The sequence below is a fragment of the Pseudonaja textilis genome, chromosome Z, assembly GCF_049901715.1.
Source record: "Pseudonaja textilis isolate UNSWEBS1 chromosome Z, rPseTex1.2, whole genome shotgun sequence".
In the NCBI taxonomy this organism is placed as follows: domain Eukaryota; kingdom Metazoa; phylum Chordata; class Lepidosauria; order Squamata; family Elapidae; genus Pseudonaja; species Pseudonaja textilis.
Window position 1 is genome coordinate 39,068,750 of NC_142008.1, and position 21,707 is coordinate 39,090,456.

At 43.3% G+C, this 21,707-nt stretch overlaps 3 protein-coding genes across 3 annotated transcripts; all 3 read right to left on the reverse strand.

Annotated features, from left to right (window-relative positions):
* Positions 1-2,579, reverse strand: HOXA6 (homeobox A6). The gene is given in 3 exon segments (XM_026708219.2): positions 1-601; positions 2,031-2,215; positions 2,217-2,579. Coding segments are annotated over 3 exon segments (711 nt in total). The 5' UTR covers positions 2,483-2,579; the 3' UTR covers positions 1-341.
* Positions 2,580-7,962: 5,383 nt separating this feature from the next.
* HOXA7 (homeobox A7) lies at positions 7,963-11,540 on the reverse strand. Its single transcript, XM_026708221.2, has 2 exons — positions 11,029-11,540; positions 7,963-9,826 (listed from the first exon to the last, which is right to left on the reverse strand). Exons 1-2 carry the CDS (start codon positions 11,405-11,407, stop codon positions 9,528-9,530), a joined length of 678 nt encoding a protein of 225 aa, XP_026564006.2. The 5' UTR covers positions 11,408-11,540; the 3' UTR covers positions 7,963-9,527.
* An 8,011-nt stretch (positions 11,541-19,551) lies between these two features.
* HOXA9 (homeobox A9) lies at positions 19,552-21,411 on the reverse strand. The gene is made up of 2 exons (XM_026708176.1): positions 20,877-21,411; positions 19,552-19,790 (listed from the first exon to the last, which is right to left on the reverse strand). Exons 1-2 carry the CDS (start codon positions 21,409-21,411, stop codon positions 19,552-19,554), a joined length of 774 nt encoding a protein of 257 aa, XP_026563961.1.
* Positions 21,412-21,707: the final 296 nt, after the last annotated feature.

A 21,707-nucleotide genomic window follows, 5' to 3' on the forward strand; every position in this document is an offset into this window, starting at 1 on the left:
TAGTTTTATATAAACACGTACTTTTTTTTTTTTAGGAAATAAAGGCATTATTCTTGTCAGAAGCATTTAAGCACCTAATATACAGAGCGGAAACCTGACTATCACTAAGCTTTTCTACTGTCAGTAATTCTACTGATACAGAAATTCACAGTTTACTAAAAACCTATATATGTTCATATTTTAATGAAGCCTTTGGAAATATCTGCCTAACAACAACAACAAAAGAATAATAACCCAATAAATTTGTAGCGCTCTGTGTGTGTGTGTGTGTGTGTGAACTGAGAGGCATGGTGATGAAGGAAAAAGCTACTAATAGATGGTTTATTCTCTTAAACATAATTTTACTCCCCTGATTTTTCCTCTGTTTCTTCTTCGCCAGGCTGGGTGGAATTGATCAATTTGCTTTCCTTTTTCCATTTCATTCGCCTGTTTTGAAACCAGATTTTAATCTGTCGTTCAGTAAGGCAAAGAGCGTTTGCAATCTCAATCCGACGCCTTCTGGTTAAATATCTGTTATAATGGAATTCTTTTTCTAACTCTAGCGTTTGGAACCTGGTGTAGGTTTGCCTGCCTCGTCTCCCATGCGTTCCATACACTGTACCTAGGGAAGCAAACATATATAACCGCGAATAAGCAGGCGCCCGCCTTTCGGTTAACAAAGAAATCTGGGTGAAATCCTTGGAGCTACACTCCTTGTTTAGTCATGCTTTCTAACTTAAGGGACAAGCTCACATTCTGCTGCTCACAGAATCGGGGTATTTTGAAGTTATCTTTTAATTTTATTTAAATTTTGGGATTTGAGGGGAGTAGAAGCATTCCTTTTTAATAACAGGGAGTTTGTTTTCAAGGTAGCCATTCCCCTTGGATAATACATGAATAGGCCCTGGTATAACAGGAGAGTTGCTTTGATATTATGTTTTATGTCCAGACCTGCAAGAGGATTTTGACTTGGTGTAACCAAATTGGAATAATTTTTACTCACACTGATTTCGAAAGGAAGGAATTAGCAATCCTATTTGTTAATTCTTTCCCATTTTAAGTACATGAAATTTGAAGGTTTAATATTCTTCTTGGCTTAACATTCTCCCGTTAAGTTCAGTCAACTGACACCAGCACCTAAACAGATTTATTTCCAAGTCCCAATAAATTTGATAAAGTCTATTTTGAAGCAAGTGGTTTGTTTTTTTTTAAAGAAAGTAGAATATAAATAGAATATAGAGGTAAATTAAATTACAGTATGCTGCTTTAAAGGAAGGTAATTAATGCTTTGATGAGAATAGATTGAAACTCTCCAAAAGCTTTTGATTTTAATGCTTCCCTGTTAAAATCTCCTTAGACTTTCTAATTCCTCTGGTAGAAGAACAAAGACTGACATTCTGATACACTGAAATGGTAGTGGGGGTGGCCATTGATCAAGTTTCCTTTCCTCCCACCCCCTCCACTCCATTAGATGATTTGTGTGCGTGGTAGATATTACTAGGAACGTGTATTCAATAGCTCATTCTTATACACTAATGAGTGGGTGAAGGGAGGGAGAGTGGAACTCTCACAAATATATGGAGCAGTCAGAACTCTTCCCTTGTATCACTCTGCGGCTCTGATAGAAGCTTCTCTGGTAACAGTGATGATGATGATGATGATGAAGATGATGGTGAGCAGTTTAGCAACATCAGCCCCTCCAGTTCTTAAGAAAATATTGATTTTTTTTGAAGAGTGTTAATAGTTATTTCCTTAAGATTTGCTTCCAGGTATGTGAAAATGCCAAGGCAGGCTTCCTGTGCTGACTCAGCCTTCAAGAGGCATTCCTTGTCAAGGTAGTCCTCCACCTGTCAGGTTGAAGGAGAACTTGAGAAAGAGTCTCAGGTTATCCCTGGGCTTTGAACCTCCTCTACCCATCCTAGAGAGTCTGAAGATGGCCCACCTGAAAGAGACATTTCTTCCCAAGAAAGAGAGAGAGAATGGAAGCTCCCCTCAGTCATCATCACCACTGCAGCCCACCTCCCTATTTATGGTTACCTTTTAGGACTTACCAGCACACGAATTCATCCTTTGCATCCAAGGGTAAACAGGGCTGGTGTACTTCCGGTCGCTGTTTTCCTCGTTTAAGATCTTGGCTGCCCCGTTTTCGGGCTTGTACTGCTGGTCAGAGGCAAAACAGGGCAAGTATTCCCCAGGGTTGCTGGCCCTTGGTTTGCTATTGCCGGAGGGTGAGGCACAGGTCCTTGTCCGAGTAGAAGCAAGAGGCTCCATAATCAAAGGCTGCCCGGTTGCAGGCGATGACCGTGTTGGGGCTGGACTGTTGGAAGAAGCTAGGGGAGGAATAGGGCTTCTCCTGCAGGCTGCCGGCCCCATAAGAAGCCGGGAAGTGCCTTAAAGCCTCGTAGCCAGCCGCGGGGTGATAGAGGGGGATCTGCCCCAGAAAGGGCTCTTGTCCATTCGACAAGCTTCCCGGGAAAGCAGGATTCACGAAATAGGAACTCATGGACGCTCCCAAGATCCCGGACCTTGATTTGTTGTGTATTAGTACATCTGGCTATAACTATTAGTAGTCATACGACTGGTTTGTTTCTGGATGGCCGAGCGCCAAAAGCGACAGCAGCAAATCGCACCAGCTGACGGCACGGCGACCAATGAGCGAGCGGCGGACGGCCTTCTCCCCTGGGATCCGCCGCTACCGAGCCAGCAAAGTTGCAAACAACCCCCTCCTTTCCCCGCTCCCGACGCGCACACATGCACACACCTCCGCCGCCGCCAAGCATACCAGATGGCAACTGGCCACCGGGCGCTCTCGGTGCCAACACGGAGAAAGGGGTTCGGGGAGGCATTGCACTCGGGTAACACCCCCGGGGAGGAAACGGGTGCTCGTCAGTCTGTAGGTCGAGCGGGGTATTCCCACCTAAATGAATGAATGACGCCAGGGAGAAACCTCCAGCGACGGATGCCTGACTGCTTGCAGCAAAAAGGCACTCCCGAAAACTTATCTTGCAAAAACCGTCCGCTATCCAGGATAAGCATGCACCAACCCACGGCCCCGTTCATTCACCCTCAACCCAGCCGCAGAGACGAAAGCAAAGAAACCGCGTAGCGTAGAGGCGGTGTTTATGAAATGCTTAAAAGTGGGGACTTCACAACCGTCTCCAAAAGGGAGAATCTGCCGGTTTACAAACAAACTGGCGAACAAGAGATTCGGTCTCAGTGAACCGGTTCCCTTCATGCCTGAATAAAACGAGGGTGCCCAAAGCATGTGGAATATTTTCTAGCACAACATACTTGGGCAACTGAAATCCAACCTATTTGCACGATTTCCCTTCCCTGTTTCTAATGAATAGAATACGTGGGTGAGAGAGTGTATGATGCATCCACATCCTCAGGAGTGGCTAAAAAATATACCCCCAAATCCTTTCTGTTCCAGATGATCCACAACATATAATGCAGTTAATTTAATCCTCAGCTCTGAAGCGAACAGGAAACGGCGATTCTCTGACACAATTGTTGTTGCTGATGCTCTTTATTTGTTGTCAGTGGGGGTATTCAAAGGAAACCTCTCTGAGGATGTTAGCTGCTGCTTTGAAGAGAGGAAATTATTCCAATAAATTTTTCTGTTAGTCTTTTAACTCCCCAAATGATCTCTTTATAACTTCAGTCTGTTGTTATAATGAATCTAGCATGAAGGTGGGGAGCAATTAAGTCACCCCATCTTGAGACAAGACCAATAAAACCAAATTAGAAGAGAAAGAAAGAAAGAAAGAAAGAAAGAAAGAAAGAAAGAAAGAAAGAAAGAAAGAAAGAAAGAAAGGAGTATCAGCAGATGCACACTTTTGAAATCTGCAAACTTGACAGTAATTTCAAAATACAATGGGAAAATAATTAGGCTTGAAGTTACAAAACTCTTAAAGGAATAAGAAACCTTGAAAGAAAGGGGGACTTTCACAAGGAGGCTGGCAACCTCTGAAATTATTTCTGTTGAATCAACTCAGTCTTACCTCCTAGGAAATATGATTAAGATTAAAGCCAAGTATCTTCCTGTGCTAATTATTTCTGTCCTTTCTCAGATGTTCTATTTTCTAAACGGCTACTTTGTTGGCTTGAAAACCCGTAAGGCCTTTGGCCAGTTTGGCTGTTCTTTTTAATTTCTTGACTCCAATTAGGATATCTCTAAAACAGCAGTAAGTTAAAATAGCTGCTGTCACCATCACCACCTACCTTTTTAGTTGCCAGCTTTATTTTGGCCCTTAATGGAGTTTTAGAAAGCCTTCCAGTGATGGATCTCCCACCCACACACCTCATTCACCCTTGCTAAGTCAAGATCTAGAGATACAAATTTTAGGATGTTGGAGAAAATAGTTTCCAAAATGGAGAATAGTCGTTACTATATCAAAATGAATTCAGCATATATTCAGCATACATAGAACCAAAGATTTCTATAAACAGAATAACGTATTTGCTAAGCTGTAAATTTATCTACTTATAGCTCAATATTGGTTCCTGTTCGTTACTTGCCAACTTGTACAATTTTACAAAAATATAAATAGCTAGGAAAAATGTAATTATTTGTAAATTTAATGGAACAAACAGGGAATTCTTCGTGAACTCTTACACCCACAGTAAGCATAATTCTACACAGAAGGGATAATATCTATATATAATTACTGAACAACAACTAGAGCAAATTACAGGAGAAAAAAAATGGCTGTTGTCCAGGAAATGAAACTGTACTAAGAGTACACCCCTCCCCTCCATCCCTCCCCTCCATCTAAACATTTGGAGACACACATCTGTTAAACAGAAGTTTTTGCCAAAGTCTGCACCTTCCCAGAGGAATCCCGACATATTCTCTGAGATACTTTCTTAATGAAGAAGCAAGGTAAATAACTTGGCAGGGCCCTTGAAAAACACACAGGAAAGCAGGTCAGACTTTAGAACTCTTTCGAATAGTAACTTCATTGATTTAAAACGTGTGACTACCATTTAAACAATGAGGGGCCCCCACTACCCCGCTCCCCCTCCTTTCATTCAATCCAAGCCATAAGTCAAACAAAGCTGGAACATAGGTGGTGGGCAAAAAGGGCTCTAGCTCTAGTTAAGTTTAAAAACTCCTTTTCTGTGAAGGTACAAATCCACTTGCACATTCTGATGTTAACGGAAGTAACGGAGAAGCGAGATTTATCTAACAAATCTAACCCAAAGAGATCCGCTCGACGCATTGTTTAAGGTGGGAAGTATATTGGGAACACCCCGGATAAAAGTCTCTAGGTCGGCCTGCTAGAATTAGCGCCCTCATATTTTTCAGGGGTCCTTCGGCCTTTCCCTGCGAAGACTTAAAATACAGAAATCGCCTGGGAAAGGAGACCAACATGTCCGCGTGCGGATCTCCTCCACCAACGATAAGCAACCCATTCAGTCGTGATTTATTTGTCGGCTCTCTTTTAATTATTTATGTACCTGGTGGCTGCTCCCGACTCTCTCAGCGCCTAGTACCTTTAAGGGCCACACAGTGGCAGTACTGAGTAACGTTCTCTTGCCGATAAATAATCCGACATTCATTGCAGCTGCAGTCAAGCGGATACTGCAATGTAATATACACGTAATTCTTTATCAACTCGGAGAATGGATTGGGAGGGGGTTGAAAACCTATTTTTGTAATATTTAAGAAAATCGCCGATCATCCTCAACGGCGGGGATAAATACAAGAACAGGGACACATTTCAGGCTTATAATCAGAAATATTTTCCTATTTCCTGTTTCTACATATAGAAACAACCCCGATTTGGGTAAACCATGCACAATTGACCATGAAAATATTGCATAAAACTCTCAGATCTTACCAGCTATTCCAGTTATTAAGAGAATTTACATTTTTTTCCCCAATAAGCAATAACCGAAAAGATTCCTTGAAGCATTTAATCCCTCTCACGACCCCGTCACCCCATCACTAATGACAAAACAAAACAATAACAACAACAAAGGAAACGGGTTTTTAAAACACTGTCATATGTTCCTGCCTTTCAACCATACACGTTAGCAACACCACACTATTGCGTCCAGGTCTTGTCTATAAAGGCATCACCCGAATTAAATCGCCATCTAAAATTATAAACACGTGAGGACCCGCCTCCGTCCACCAATTTATTTATATTCCTCACAGACAAGTCAAAATAAACGCAACCTCCTAATAGCTTCCACCGCAAATTATATCTTTGCAAGGACCAAATCAGCCCTCATAGATTTACACAGCACCTTTTTGGATTTTCCAAATCCGGCTTTCTTTCTACGAATGAAGCCGTTCAACGAAGGTTTCTGGAAACCCACCATGCTTTCCAAAGGCAGCATTTGAACGCAGCCAATGGAACAGGATAGTGTCAGGATGACACTTGGAGCCCGACGCTGATTTGTATGCGCCAGGCAAACTCCCGGAAGCTCCGGGTTGCATTGGTTCATTCTCACTCTTAGGCAAATCGACCTCCTCTCGAGCTAAGAGAGGCTCGGACAGCACGCAAGGCTGCTTCGTGTAACTAACTGGGTCTGCTTGCTCACGCTCTCCTCTGCGTTTCTCACCTTGTAGGTCCTGGCTGGCAGGAGCCCCTGCTACTTTGACAGCTGCCGCTTTGCCTGCCGTGGAGACGAATGGCCTTCCTTTTGGTGCCAGAAGAAGCAGGAAATTAGCCAGGTTGAGAGTTGAAAATCTGCCACCCTACAGCTTTGAATCCAAGATGCCACACCTTCCGGCAAAGGAGCTGGAAAATGCCATTCCAGACCTGCGTTCGAGGCGACTGCCCGTACCCAGTCTCCATCCACTCGACTCCCTTTTGACTTACAAAGGACATATGAAAACCCGGGTGGGTGGTTGAAAGGGGTGGGGGGTGGGGCTGAAAAGGCAGAGAGATCCGAAGCAGGACAGAGCAGAGCAAAAGAATGCAGCTCTATTCTTGCCAGGGAAATTATAAAAAAGTTCATGTTCACGATTACCACCCACATGACCGCCGACAACCAATAGAGAACCCGAATCACTCGTAAAGTTGTATTGCAAAGTTGTAAATTTTCATAAACAACAACGGATTTATGGCTTTTTCCTCATCACTAAGAAAGAGGCAGGACTTAGAAAGACGCCATTTTACCAGAGAGACGGTCCTAGATTTTTAAAGGACCCACCATTTGGACAATATCCCCTCATCTCCACTTTTTGCATTGAAATTATGCTAAATACATTTAGAGGATAATAAAGTGTCAGATGTTGGCCCTCTTTCCACTCATACAAATTTTATCCTTTTCTTCCTTCCTTATAATTTCTATCTGAAAGCATCCGCTTTGCTTCAGTTTTTTTTTTTTAAATGGAGTGGATAACGGACTGAAAGAATAAAAATTACGACAACATTTCCGAAATATTTGAAGATACCCCACGGAAGAGAAGTTGTGTTTCTTTTAGTTCTGCCTTCTTTCCCTATATTTAGCAAATTCAGATATCTGATCTGAGAATATCCATTTTGGCAATTGCATCCTATGCAAAATGCGGGTTTATATTTAGGCAGGGAAGATGCATACCAGCCCCACTTTGGAATTAAGGTTATGTGATGAAGCTGGAACGAAGACATAATCCTAACTCCACTGAAGCCAAACTCATGGAGTCAGTTGAGACGTCAAAGTAGAAAACAGGATCTATTTATCACCCTTGGTTCCAATGGAAAAAGCTGCATATGAAATCTATCAGGTTTGTGCCCACAGAACAAAGCAACTTTCTTCTTCTGTAATATTCTCCCATCTTGGTGAATTACTCTGCCAATGAGTTTGTGTTGCTGTTTCCTTCCAGATAGTGAAGGTAGTGAAGGTAGTGAGGGCACCATCCTTATTTTTTCAAGGTAATTATTTACTTGCTCATATGTCTTATATTTCAACTGTAAGAATACAGAACAGTAGGGTATATGCACCCATCTAGTTCTTTGTTTGAAAAAAAAAAAACACGCAATGTTTTGTCATCAAGCATTTTTATTTCTGTATAACATTAAACACTTGGGTGATACACAAAAGCAAACTTCAAAGATAATTCATACATATACACACACATACAAACGCACGCGCGCACTTCCCTGCCCCTTCTAATTTTAACATGAAATACCTCAAGGTTCACAGTGTACAGAGCAGAAAAAAAACACATTGGTAACATACAAGTTATGAATAAAGATTAGGCAAAACTTTAATGGTGGAATTTATTTATACAGAAGTTTTTTTCATGTAATCATGCTACAAAGTTACCCAGTTTAGTATTGATTTTCCAGTTTATGATGGAGTTCGAGACAGACGTTTCCAACGTTTTCAATGCACAGGTTGTCTGAAATGTAGGAAAGTTGCAGTTTGTACTGAGCAAGTACAGAGTGAGGGAAGAAACTGGTGAAAGAGCAGGTGATGGGTGTTTAAATCCACTTCTTTTTTAATTGCATAAAGCACAATTAATGGACAAATTTCGAACGAAACACTGAATCAGCCTTCAGGAGCACAATATGAAAGGAAAAATGAAGCAGATTTTACAATGGATACAATCAGAATTTGTCTCATAAAATTAGGGCTAGCGAAGACTTGAGAAGAAAGCTAATATTGCAGCATATTTGATTTAATTTAATAACAGCCTTGCAATAAATATATTATGTCTTAAAAACTCTAAATTATATTCATCAGTACCCAGCACCAAATATTTGAACCATAGGAGGCAGGCCTCACAAGTTTCTGCTTGACACTATCGGATCCCACCCGAGGCTCTCACCAACACTCTTCTCACCCCCTTCTCATTTATACAATTTTGGTGATAGGTAGGCGGAGTTACTAAATAGGTAGTTTTCAAAATAGGTAGTACGAATCATTGCAGTTGAGTGTAGTGGTTTATTATTATTTTTAAAGGATTTCTTCCCCCACCCCAAACCCCTCCTCAGTTATTTAAACAAATAATCAGAAAGTCCAACCACTTGGAAGTATATAGAACTTTAGTGAAAAATTAGGTAGTCTGAAATTAAGCGTAGTGCACCTTTCCCTTTCAGATTTTTGGGATCTGTGCAGTCAGGTAGTTTATTTGGAAGCTAACTTAGTTGGGGCTCCTGGGCGTGCTCTCTCTCGCTCTTTCTCTCCCCCCCCTTTCGTGTGCAAAGAACCGGTAATTGTTGGGTTCGTTTTTTTTCTTTTCACAAATAGCAATAAAAAATTAATAATTGTTATTTATCACTTGTTAACATAAATGGTGACCAGCTTGGAGGCCCAAAGCCAATTTAGCCCAGATGTTGGACAGAATGAGATTCTGCAATTCAGACCGAGGATAAGCCAGGGGATGTGTAGAGGAAATGGAAGAGATCTACCCTGCTTATCCTCCCCCCACACCCTCTTAGAGTGGAAATGGCAAAAAAATAAAAAATAAACAAGGGAAGTTTCATGTTGGATTTTGTTTTTAACAACAAAAAAGAAAGCTTCAGGAGAGCGTTTACAGCTGTGACGTGCAAACAGCATTTGAGAAGAAGCTCGGGCGAGGCTTCTCCTCCTCCCGCTGGCATTTATTCTGCATCTTCCTCCTCCTCCTCCTCTTCCTCCTCCACCTTTTCCACCGATGTGGTGGCGGGTGCCGCCTCGTTGGCTGCGGCGGCGCCTCCAGCGGTGTCCTCCTTATGCTCCTTCTTCCATTTCATGCGACGGTTCTGAAACCATATTTTGATCTGCCTCTCGGTCAAGCACAGGGCGTGAGCGATCTCTATCCTCCGCCGGCAAGTCAGGTAGCGGTTGAAGTGGAACTCTTTTTCCAGCTCCAGCGTCTGGTAACGGGTGTAAGTCTGACGCCCTCTCTTTCGATCTGGACCTAAAGGGAGGGAGAGACGGGGGAGGGGCGGAAACCATCCAAGTTAAGGCAGGAAAAGAAGACAATCCACCTGAATAAAGCTCATAATTTACAAACAGGTCCGGAGAGACATGGAGCCAGCGCTCCTCATCCCCAGCCTCCATTTTTTTTTTCCAGAATACAATACTCGGCCGCCCCAAAGGCCATTAAAGCACGCGGGGTTAGGCATATCATCTTGGAAGTATTTTCCTAGTGAACCTCTATGTGAAAATAAATGCCAGTAAAAATAGTTCTCCTCTCAGTTAAGAATCTGTTCACTTTCAAGATAATTCGGCTGTGTTCCATGCGACTGTGTCTTTCCGACTAAAGTCACCTTCATGAAAAAGTCTGGGGTTTGGTTTCTAAATTTTTAATCCTTAATCTCAGATAAAAATCCGAGACAGGCAAAATGGGTTAGCAGAACTCTGGCGAATATTAGGTCACGCTCTTTCTAGGCACTGGCTGAGAGTCCAAGCTTTGTCCTCAAACTCTATCCAATGTCATTTAAAATAACGCCTTCGTCTCCCGCCTTGCCCTCGTCTAGGGGAGGGCTGCGAGGTTTAGTTGCACCAAGATCTTCTCTCCTCTTCCCTCCCCCATGCACCCGCTTGCCTCCCCATCTATAACAGGTCGATATTTTTCTGACAAGAAATTTCAAGAATAGTAAAAAATAAAATCACATATTTTAATCCAGTGCATGCAGGTGGCTTCTCAGCCGTTGCTGTCTCTTCCACCTCTGTCCGTCACCCCCATTCCCACCCGAGGTTCCCCTTCTCTGCCGCTGTGGGCAGAGAAAGGCGCCCCATCGCCAGGCGTGCTCTCCGGACCCATTCGCCACCTTCGCCTGTTTTCCCTGTGGCGCAGCCCGGAGTTCAGCCCGACTCTCCAGTCCCATAGTGAAGAGGAGTTAGATAAATTTACGAGGCTCGAACTCATTAATTGGGCAATAAAAAGTTTTATGAGGTTCATTTACATACAATGCCACAGGCTTTTGCGCAATGGCGCCTCTGCTCTAATTAAAAGCGAAGAGGCAGGCGCACTTTTGGCGAGGAAGTTTGCATGCGCCGCCTTGGCTCGCCTGCCTGAGGTCGCGTAACATTCGCCCGCAGGTCGAGCTGCCCCTTTTATGTTTTTGAACAAGGCTTTTGGTCTTCCCCCGCCCGCTCCCCCCGCCTTCCCCATACCTGAAGACCTCATCCAGGGGTATATCCGGAAATTACTCTCAGCCTGGCTGTGCAGGTTGCTTTCCTCCGCTTTCTCACAGCTGGATTTGGTTAAGTCATTGCAGAGGACGGGAATGTTCTGATCAAAAGAGGAACAATGCAGGTTGTAGGTATCAGAGCCCAGGCTGTATCCGGAAGAGAACGGGGTTTGATATATGGCACTGTTCACATTGTACAAGGCAGGCATGGAGGAGGTGAATGCGCTAGCGCCTGGTCCATAGCCGCTTCTCTGGGAGTTGGTAGCAAAGGAGCAAGACGTAGGCTCCGCATTTTGGAAGAGAGAAGCAGCCCCCGTCGTATATTTGCTAAAAAGAGCGTTCACATAATACGAAGAACTCATAATTTTGACCGGTGATTTGTTGTCCGGTAGGCTTCGGTGTCGGTTTTACGAGGTAGCGTGATATATGATAACATTACACCCCCAGATTTACACCAAACCCCATTTTCTTTTGGACCGAGCTGCCTCCACCACGTGACCAGTCATATGACCCCATCCGCCAATCTGTTCCTGCATCACAGGTGGTAGAGATCAGGGAAGCGCACAAGGTCCTGTAATGGAAGGGAAGAGCATCACAGCCGCCCCTCGCGAATGACCGAAGGCAGCCGGCGAGTTCTTTTCCCCAGGCGGGATGCCACATGGCCGGCGGCGCAACCGGTCCGCGAAAGAAGCCGAGGAAGTGGCTAGGAACAGGGCCGGCTGTGGCTGTGGCGAGGCAACTCGAGCCCGGCGTTTGGAGAACGAAGGCCGGCCGTCTTCGCTTTCGCCCACCCTTCTCCCATTTCTGCCAACTGGGCTACAGGAGTGACGGATCCGTCTTTAAATCTCCCCCAGCCCCGAGATAGAATCCTCCTTATCGCTTGAAAGAAAACACCGGATGGATTTGGGATTCCCTTCCTTTGTGCCGTTGGCAGCCTTTCGGCGCATTCTATCCGGAAGGAAGAGCGCAGTTGGATCCACGCAACAACAACCCTTCTCATTAATATACCGTAGTCTCTCTCGCCCCCACCCCCCACCAGCGCAGACATGGGCTTTTTTCCCCACTCCCGGTCGGTGGGGTCGTGAGCATTAGTAGACATCGACACAAGCGCATTGCCACCACCGTTTTCCGGTTCCTTTCTTGGGGCGGGGGGCGGGGGGGGTGAATAGCATCCCACATACGGTGGTCATTAAATCTCTCTTTGTGTGCGCGTGCGTCATATTGATGGGTTTTGGGCATTCGATAAGAAGGGTTGCCCTTCCTATATGGATAGCAGGTTTCTTGAAATATGGCATTCTATATGGCAAAATCCCCTCCAATTCTCTTCTGTTACCAACTTCCAAAAAAGGACGGTGGGTTTGGAAGGGATCCTAGCTTGTTTGCAAGCTTTTCAAAGAGGCCTGATAAATACCTTCCAAGGCCTTTGATGTGCCTGATTTTCCATGCTATTCCGTTAGAATACTCCTTGTGGGACACACAGAACCTGCTTTGCCCAATAGCACCACCCCGGTTTAAAAAACAAAAACTCATTTGCAGTGACAAATAGAACAAACGGGCTTTTCGTAACCTTTGCGGAGGGGAATCTTCTCGAATAGAAGATTATTTTTAAAAGCCCTGCTTCTATCCACACCTCCGGCGCCCAAATTCTTCAGGAAACAGAAATCTCTGGGGACCTTCGATACTTGGGCAAAGACAATTCCTCCGCCCACAGCTCACAGACAACAGGATATCTTAATTTTTAAGAATCTCTCCTCCCCCCCACCGCACACAGAGGCACACATGCAGCCGGGAGAAGCTGGCGCTTCTCCTGCTTCCTTCCCCAGCCCCCCTTGATCATAAAATGAATTTCCTCCCTTCCATGGAGACGTTTGCACAGAGGCATCTTTTACTACCCTGGTCTATTGCACATCATAAACTCGAGGGAAGACAATAGAATTGTCCCGGAAACTCTCCCCTCAAATTATGGAACTGCCTCTCCTATGTCTGCAAAGAAGCCTCTCACGCTCTAGAAACGCCACTGATGATATTTTTTCACGAAGTTTTTTTTGGGGGGGTGGGGTGGGGTGGGGTGGCTTTCGGTGCCACCCCCACCCCCCAGCCAGTCCAGTAAAAAGACCAATAAAGGCCATCGCACAATAGGGCTGCGGAATGAAATGGGGATCCTAATAGTGTGATCCTATGGACTCCGATATGAGGTCCTTTGTCCTTCGGGCCTTTCGCTTTTTAGAGGAAGGGAATCCAAAGCTGCGCTGTTTGGGCTCTTTTCGGCCCCACAGTTTTGACCCGCAGTCTTAAGATGGCTGTCAAAACCAAAGGAAGGCCAAGGGAGCGCTCCCTCTCTACCATTCCCATTCGCTTTCCTGGGAAGCAAAAACTTTATGAAATCAAACAAACAACCCCACAGAAGCCGATGAAAAAAGGAAGAAAGCAAAGCGAACCTGCAATGGCAACCGGGATCAAAGAAGCAGCCGGCCACCTCAACATTGAACTAACAGATGCCTCTCCGGGAACAGTCCACAAGATGGAAGAGACAAGCAGAAGCAACATTCGAGGCGCGGCTCCTGATCAGGCAAACCATGGCTTCGCAGATCCTTAAACTGGTTTAGGGTCGACCAAGACAAGATGCTAGTTTCTCATACCGCAAGGGATAGACTAAAAAATAAAGTGTGTTTTCTAAAGCCTGAAAACAGTCGATTTTCCCCCCCCACACAAGAATTGCGTAATAGTAATAGGTGGGATACACATGCTCACGCGCACCCTCAGAAAGGGGCAGTTTTCTGACAAGGCGAACATCTCTCTATACGAATTTCTTCTCCCCATAAGCTCTAAAGCATGTTGAAAATGAAGCTAGCCTCTAGCCACTATATTATGGTTGAAAACCCTTCTCTCTTTCCATTTTAAGTCTTGTTCTGGCTCTGGCGTCCGACTGAGAAATTTTTCTTCAATCCAGAAAAGAGATCCTATATGCTGCATTCTCTTTAGAAACCTGCTTATTCGAAGTGCCCGCGCACAGGCTCTGACACCCTAAAACGATCCTTATTTTTTAAATAATATATTGTTTATTGCATTTCATTTACGCCTGTGATATTAACCGAAACCCCTTCACCCACAATATTTTTTTTCTATATCTAACGAGCCCCTTGCCTTTCAAAAATATTCCATCATATACGAAGACGTAAATTGCTTTGGTTCTATGTTCTGAGAAATCTTTGTTAAAGAGAAAGTGTGCCGCTTCAAAATATTTCCCAATTGCTAACGCTTTAAGTCTGTTTTCTGCATTAGGAAATAAAATCGTTACTGATTGAGTTCGATTACAGCTTTGATTTCGCTATTTGACATATATGAGCTTCCCTCTCCTTAATTAGTCTTGTCTGCTCAATTAAAAGTTTATATGAGTTACTTAACTTCCTTTTGCATTTCACCACAGGTGAAGTGTGGCGGGATAACATCGCCAGGTTATATTAAAGGTATTATCTTATCAATAAGGATTACATACCTAACTGTGATAGGTCATAATCCGTTCATATAACTTTAATTTTCCACTAGGACTATTTATTAAATATAGACGCTGCATTCCCTCCATAGGCTTTCAGTATTTTTAATGTCAGATATAATTGCCTGTTTTCTTTATGTGGATTCTTATTATAGCATTAAACCAAAATACTTTCCGTGCTTGAATCTTGAATCTTCCTTCACTGGTTTTATATGGCTCGTTAGTGATAGATTTCTATGTGCTTCTGTAGGTATGAAGGTATACATTTTCAACATTTCCTCAATAATATATTTTTCTTTCCTTTTCATGTTATGTTTGTTATATTCCGAAGACCTATTACAGATAAACATGAATTCCAGGCAGTTAATTTTCAGAAGCCAGAATATGTTCTTTGCTCAGCTGAAAGGAGAATAAATACAGTCCCGCAGAGCAGAAGGAAAAAAGAGGAATTAATTTTTGATCAGGAAAAGAAAAGAAAATGTAAGGAACAAAAAAAGGTCCCAGAATAAAAAGATACAGACCTCTGTAGAGCCGGTGGTATGTCAGCTTGTGAGCATTTGCATAACATAATTAAATCGGATCCCACCGAGTCAAAATTGTTTAGGACAGAACAAAGCCCTTAATTGCAGAAAATACATCTGCTGGAAAATTCAGTGGCTGGTAAATAATTTTCAAATTAAAAATTAGTCGTTTTATCCTAGCAATTCAGACTGTGGGGCTTAGGGTGGGGGTGCTTGAAAAAGCACAATTTCAAGGACAGCCCGTCCTCCAAAGCAAGGCAGAGTCTCGTTTGGGGAATGTAAATGAGGCTGAGGAAAGACATCCTTGTGTTAGAAAAGAAGGGTATTCTCATCGTACAGAACTGCCTACAATCCCTATTAAAAGGGGAGCTTGTTCGTTTGTGTTGTTTTTTTCAGGAAAAAAAAATCTATTTGTTGTATTTGGAAGCATGGCCATTAAGCTCTTTCTTAGGGTTGCTTTTACCTTTCAATCATCCACTGAGGCTTTACCCGAAATCTGAATCTTTGCAGATGTAATATTTTTTATGTTTTCAGTAAAGATGGTGCAGCCTGCTTATGTTTTAATTCTACATAACTATTGGGGTGTGCTATTAAATGCCCCGTTAGAGTACGCTGATAGAATACCATTACACACAATGACACCATCATAAGACCTTCCTGGGCATATTTACTAGAAAGTAAAATCCACATTATTCAGTGAGGCTTACTTTATAGAGCAGCATGCTGCCTGGGTGGAATTGAGGAAATATAAATGATTGTACTGTGTGAATATATTTGCCTGCGTGATTTATATTTGCATGAAGATATTATTGTGTGTATCAATTTGTGCATATCACAGCCAGTTAAATTATGGATTGGTTCCTAACACAAATGTATTTGTATTTTATGATAGGTTTAATAGTTAAAGATTTAATTTCCCCAAAGATGATACATACTTGTATATATCCAAAAGGATAGATTCCAAATCAGCCTCTTTATTGAGCTGAAATGAGCCATTTTTAAACCTGAAGCATGTGTTTGTATAGACGTGTATATGTATATATATGTACATATCTATAGATATGTGGATGCATACATGCACAATATATACATACACATAAATAGACATATCACTTATTACTCGCATCTGACGTCACAACACACAAAATCTGATCTTTGATACATTTTTAAAATAATAATAAAAAGCCAAGTGGTTCGGAGTGCTGAAATTAAGATTTACGATAAATGACACCCTGATTAACAACTGGATTCAGTTTTAATCAAAACTGGCTTAAATTCCCACTGTTATCTGAGAATCTGTTTTTGGCGTGAATAAATCTGCATCCAACCCAGCATTGCTGCATTCCTTTTTAAGCGTTCAGATATTCATAGGGATGAATAGGCAAGGAGCACTTTTGTCCTTTGTTAAAATCCAATCAGCACTTTCCAGCCCCGGCATATACAGGATGCTGCTTCCAGAAAGTCGACATTTTAGAATCTTCCTTTGGCGTTCAAAAACATCACTGTCGTTTTCATGGAACAACACTGCCATCTGGTGTTTCTTCTTGGTCCCTGCAAATGATCCAAAAGGTTCAGGATCCTTACTAAAGCATAACAACCGGAGGTGCTCCCTGCACTGCAAACGTTTTAAATAATCTGCCTCGCCATGCCTTGGCTATTGTTGGAGTAGATCCCGGGGGCAAATTCATTATAGATAAACGTCCACAGTTCCAGCCTGCATTCCAGAGGAAGGGAACTCATAAAGGCAGGCTATTTCCGCAGTCCGGCTTTATCTGAAAGAGCCAGACAAAACAAATGAAAGGACTTTTGTAGGAAAACTAATTGCGGCTGGACAGTTGTAAACTCATTAAGGTCCAAATTCCAGACAGTTTGCAGACCAGCCATTTATTAGGCCCTCCAAAGGCTGGTGCTTTGAAGTCCCCACTGTCCACAACAACAGAGGGCGTCCCAGATCCCAAAGTCCTGGGACAGACAGTAATTCCAGCTTCCTCAGTCCCCTCCAATTTCCTTTCCCCGCCAATGCCAACCCCATTTTTTCCACTTGCGCAGGGATAAGCCCCACCTTTTATTTTTCCTTCAAAATAAAGCAAAATAAATAAATAAATAAATAACAGCCAGCCAGACTCTGTCCCGGGCCAGTCTAGGGTGGGGTGGGGTGATTTTTACAGACCTTGAGACCCAGATTCTCTTTCATCCGCCAGCCCTTTACACTCAGAAAGGGTTGTGGGGGGGGGGGTTCGCCATGTTCGTTTTATTACATGTTCCTGATACCGTCTTCATCCCCAGAGGTATGAGTTGGGAGAGTGGTCTCGCCCTTTTATCTTTGAAAGGAAAGGGGTCAGTCTAGCAGAGTTCCTGAGAGGGAGCGAAATGCTCTTCAAGTAGTTTGTGGAATCTAAAACTTGATTCTAGGTGCTGCCTTATGAGATTCACTTGGCATTCATCTCCATACAATCCCTTGTCTTGCTTATTGACTTGAGTCCAATCCCAATCCCACCATCACTTCACCCCACCCGTTCTGATATTTGTTTGTTAAATTGTCAGCTATGTCCAGCAAGCTGTAACATTTTGTGAACTGGCCTGTCATCTGTATTAGAATCTGACTTTCCTGCTTATCAGAATAAAAACTATCTTTTGCTATCTTTTATTGAAGACAAATGCCACACCTTCATTTGGGAGACTCTGTAGACAGAATAGCAAAAGGGGGCGGGGGGGGGGGGCGGGGGGCTTTCATAGAGCCCATTCTGCAGGAAGTTAAAAGGGGATGTTTCATACCAGTGCTATTTGCCTCTGAGAACAGTTTGATTTGGTGTGAGAGTTCAAAATGAAACCAATAAAAAGAGCAGGAATATTTTTGCCCTTGAAGAAGCCAGTCGCAAACAGCTGCTTGGTGTATTGTTTTGTTTTTAAATAAAACCTTTATTTGTATATGCATCATTAAAAATTATAGACTTCCAGAAAGCTGGCTACTATTTTCAATAGTCTGTTGGGTGGCAGGGTTTTTAAATGCTGTGATGTCAGGAAAACGATGCAGAGGCTTACAGGCGTTTTCATTCATGAGTTCTTAATATCCAAAGCATGGAGGGAGTGTTATTAAAAGTGTAGGGATTTATTTTTGAATAATTGGGCTTAGAATCAGGGTTTTGCTGCTGGTTTCTCACCAGAATAGATGCCATCTATGGGCTGAGCTTGTGGAGCAGTGCCCATAATAATCTTAAAACAGCACAAAAATATAAAAGAATCAATATTTTTTTTTATTTAGCAAAAAAGTTAAATATCATTTTGGACAAAACTATTTGGTCAGTAAGCCACGAGGTAAGTTTTGCAAAATATACAAAGTGTAGCTTCTGCATAAACATAACTTTCAGGTTGTTAAAAAAAATTAATACACATCTGCGATAATCAAAGGTAGTTTAGTATATAATTTATTATCAATAAAATTAAACTTCATTACAATAGGAATCAAGTTTTTTAATTAATCTTACAAGGTAAACCATAGGTAGTAGTTACCTTTTTCACATATAGGTATAGCTCCGATATCTGAGAACTGCTCACGGGTGCAAAAAACAATATTCAAGCTACTTTGATTATTAAGGGTTTCTTTCTTTAATATATAGATAATATATATACAACTGACGAAAACTGTACTATAGATAGATAGATAGATAGATTGTGTGCATACTTAAATGACTGGTTTGAGAGGAACCAATACGTTCCTTTTTATTCCAGATAATATTTGCTTTTCTTTTATGTTTAAAAGTTAGGATACGAAATGGATGATTTATAATTTTTATCCCTTACAATCCAAGGTTAACCTTTCAATGGTACAGAAAAAAAGACTCCGTCCTTACACTACAGAGCTATACTCTATGCAATCTTTATAATAAACAACCTGAGTTCAAATTGTATTCTAGCTTACACAATCACATCTTGTACAGCACCCAAGCACAAAAATTGAGTCACAAATATAATACCACAATAAAACACAGTGTTCAAGTATTACAGCAGACCTCTCTCTGCCGTGCGACAAGCAAATAAATTTAACTACTTCAACTAACCTATACAGTCCATAAAGAATTGTGCATTAAAAGGTAGTTTTCTTTCTTTCTTTCTTTCTCTTTCTTTCTCTTTCTTTCTTTTTCTTTTTCTTTCTTTTTTCTTTTTCTTTTCTTTCTTGACAGGTAGATTTAGACAAAGCAACATATCACCCTGATGCGGTAATGTCCCTCCTTTGCTTTCCTATGAATAGAAAATGGGAAAAAAAAAACCTGATACCTCCAAAATAGCACCAGGACACAGCGGTTTTCTGCACGCTGGCGAGGTACAGAATTGGCCACGGACAAACAACAATGAAAAAATAAAAATATGTGAGGCCTGGACACAGTTTCAGGATATGGGGGAGAGGAATTGCTGCGTTGTGTGGCACTGAAGGACCGCAGGGGGGAAGGGCGGATTTTGCTGTTTTGACACAGATTAAACCTGCCGTCCAGGATCATTCATCCTTTGCTCGATCTTTGTTAATTTTCTTCATTTTCATCCTACGATTCTGGAACCAGATTTTCACTTGTCTCTCAGTTAAATTCAGGAGCCTGGCCACTTCATACCTCCGGTCCCTGGTGAGATACATGTTGAACAGAAACTCTTTCTCCAACTCCAGTGTCTGATGCTTGGTGTAAGGGCAACGTTTTTTCCTAGTGGATCTTGCATGTAACCAGTTTGCTGCTGGGTTATCTGCAGGGAAACAACACTCAGGTTGAAGGAAGCAAAGACTTCCATACACAAATGTATATTTATCTGGCCTCATCACTACCCGCTCTCTCAGAAAATACTGATAGTTTCTCATGTTTCTTCCACTAGGCAACAATGATGTTCAAATTGAGACCTAGGAGAGAATTATATGGAATTGCAATAAAATGTCAGCAGCCAGCTTCCCTCATATTGTTTATCCAGAGTGTACTTTTAAAGCATTTCCGGCTTTCTCCCCACCTTGTCCTCACCTCCTTCCTCCTCACCCCACCAGCAATTAAAAAGATGGTGGTGAACCACCCATAAGAACAGAGCGCCCATTGTGAATGTCTCTATTTTCTGACCTTCTCTGGAGTCTCCTCTGATTATAAGGGGACAAAAGAATCTAGCCACGCTTTTAAGGATAAACCTGACTTGCCTATGAACCTGATTTGTGGGTGTGTTCCTCTCAAAAATCCAGAGAGAAAGAAGATGAATTTTTCCTGAACTGGGCCGCCTTGGATTTTTTTTTTTTTTTTTTTGTGAGCTAAGGGAAAGGGATCCACACCCAATGTTTTGGATTTCCTTCCCTCACAGTTCTCTCTCTCCACCCCCCCACCCCGTCCCCCCATCTCGCTTTCCCCCTGCCCCACCCGAATTTTCGCTATCCAGCTTTCTAGCGGAAGCCATAGCCAGGGAAACCGTGCATGTGACACTCCCTTGCACACTGTGTCTGAGAAAGGCAGGCTGAAGCTGAGAATCGGACCATCTCTGTGAACGGTCTTCTCTGCAGACTCCGAGAAAGAGAAGCAGGGGAGGAAAGGGAAAAAATAAAAATAAAACAACGGCACGCACACACATAAGAGGTTCGCACGCCCCGGTTCCAGGAAGCCTCGGCACTCTCTGTCCTTTTTCTGACCACAGAAGCTCCCACCCACCGCTCCCGTACCTACCTATTCGCGCGCCCCCCACCCGCCATCCTTGCCGCATAGCTCAAGATGGATCCTGCCTCGGCAGACTCTCGCTCGGGTTCCCTCCTCTCTCCTCCTTCTCTCCTCAAGTCCAGCGGGGCCCTCTAGCAAGTGCACTTACTTGGATCCAGCTGGGGTTTGTCTCCGTTTGCCTCGCTCTCGCCATTGTTTTCCGAGAATGCCCCGTCGTTGGCTGGCTTATCCCTATCAGCTGGAGGAGAACCACAAGCATAGTCAGTCAGAGAGAGTGCGTGCGTGTCAAAGGTGGTACAGTCACCCCTCCTGGCCGTGAGCGGTTCAGGTTTAATGCCGTAATGCCTGTTGGCCGGCAAGCCGGGGAAAGACAAGGAGGCCGGCATCGGCTCCAGCCACGAACGCATGTACCTGCCGTCGGGTGGCTGGTGATGCACGTACGGGTGGTAGACAGCCGGCACATTGCTGGCGCTCGGCGGGTGCACGGCATTCCAGGAAGTGCTGAAGACGGACGCTTTCGACTGGAAGCTGCAGGGGGTGAACTCGGGGTGCTCGCCGAGGGTCGCCTGCCTGGCCGGCTGGCCCAGGGGGGCCGAGGCGTAGCGCGACTGCACCAGCTCCTCGGTCTCGTGGAGGAGGAACGAGTCCACGTAGTAGTTGCTGAGCGCCCCCGACGAAGACATCGCCACCCCAGCCAAACCAAAGGAGAGGCGAGCCCTGGCGAAATTATGAAACTACAGATTTCATGGAACAACTTGGTCCTTGCGAAGTAGTACAGTCACCTAATAAGTTGAAGGCTGCCTGTCACCCCATTGGCTGCCGCGTGTCACGTGCCCGGGCAGCAGAACAATAAAGAATAAATCAGTCCGCAGGCTATTAAATGGGTCCGTGTATTTTCCAGTCATCATTTTTTATAGCAAAGCCATATGCTCTTTTTTTTAATGCATAGGAATAAGCAAGTTGTAGAGCAAAGTTTGTT

Coding starts and splice junctions, on each gene's coding strand:
- HOXA9 (XM_026708176.1), bottom strand. CDS start 21,411: ATGTCTTCGTCGGGGGCGCTCAGCAACTACTACGTGGACTCGTTCCTC. Junction 19,791..20,876: donor CAAACCCCAGCTGGATCCAA/GTAAGTGCACTT, acceptor GTTTCCCTGCAG/ATAACCCAGCAGCAAACTGG.
- HOXA7 (XM_026708221.2), bottom strand. CDS start 11,407: ATGAGTTCTTCGTATTATGTGAACGCTCTTTTTAGCAAATATACGACG. Junction 9,827..11,028: donor CCCCTGGATGAGGTCTTCAG/GTATGGGGAAGG, acceptor CCCTCCCTTTAG/GTCCAGATCGAAAGAGAGGG.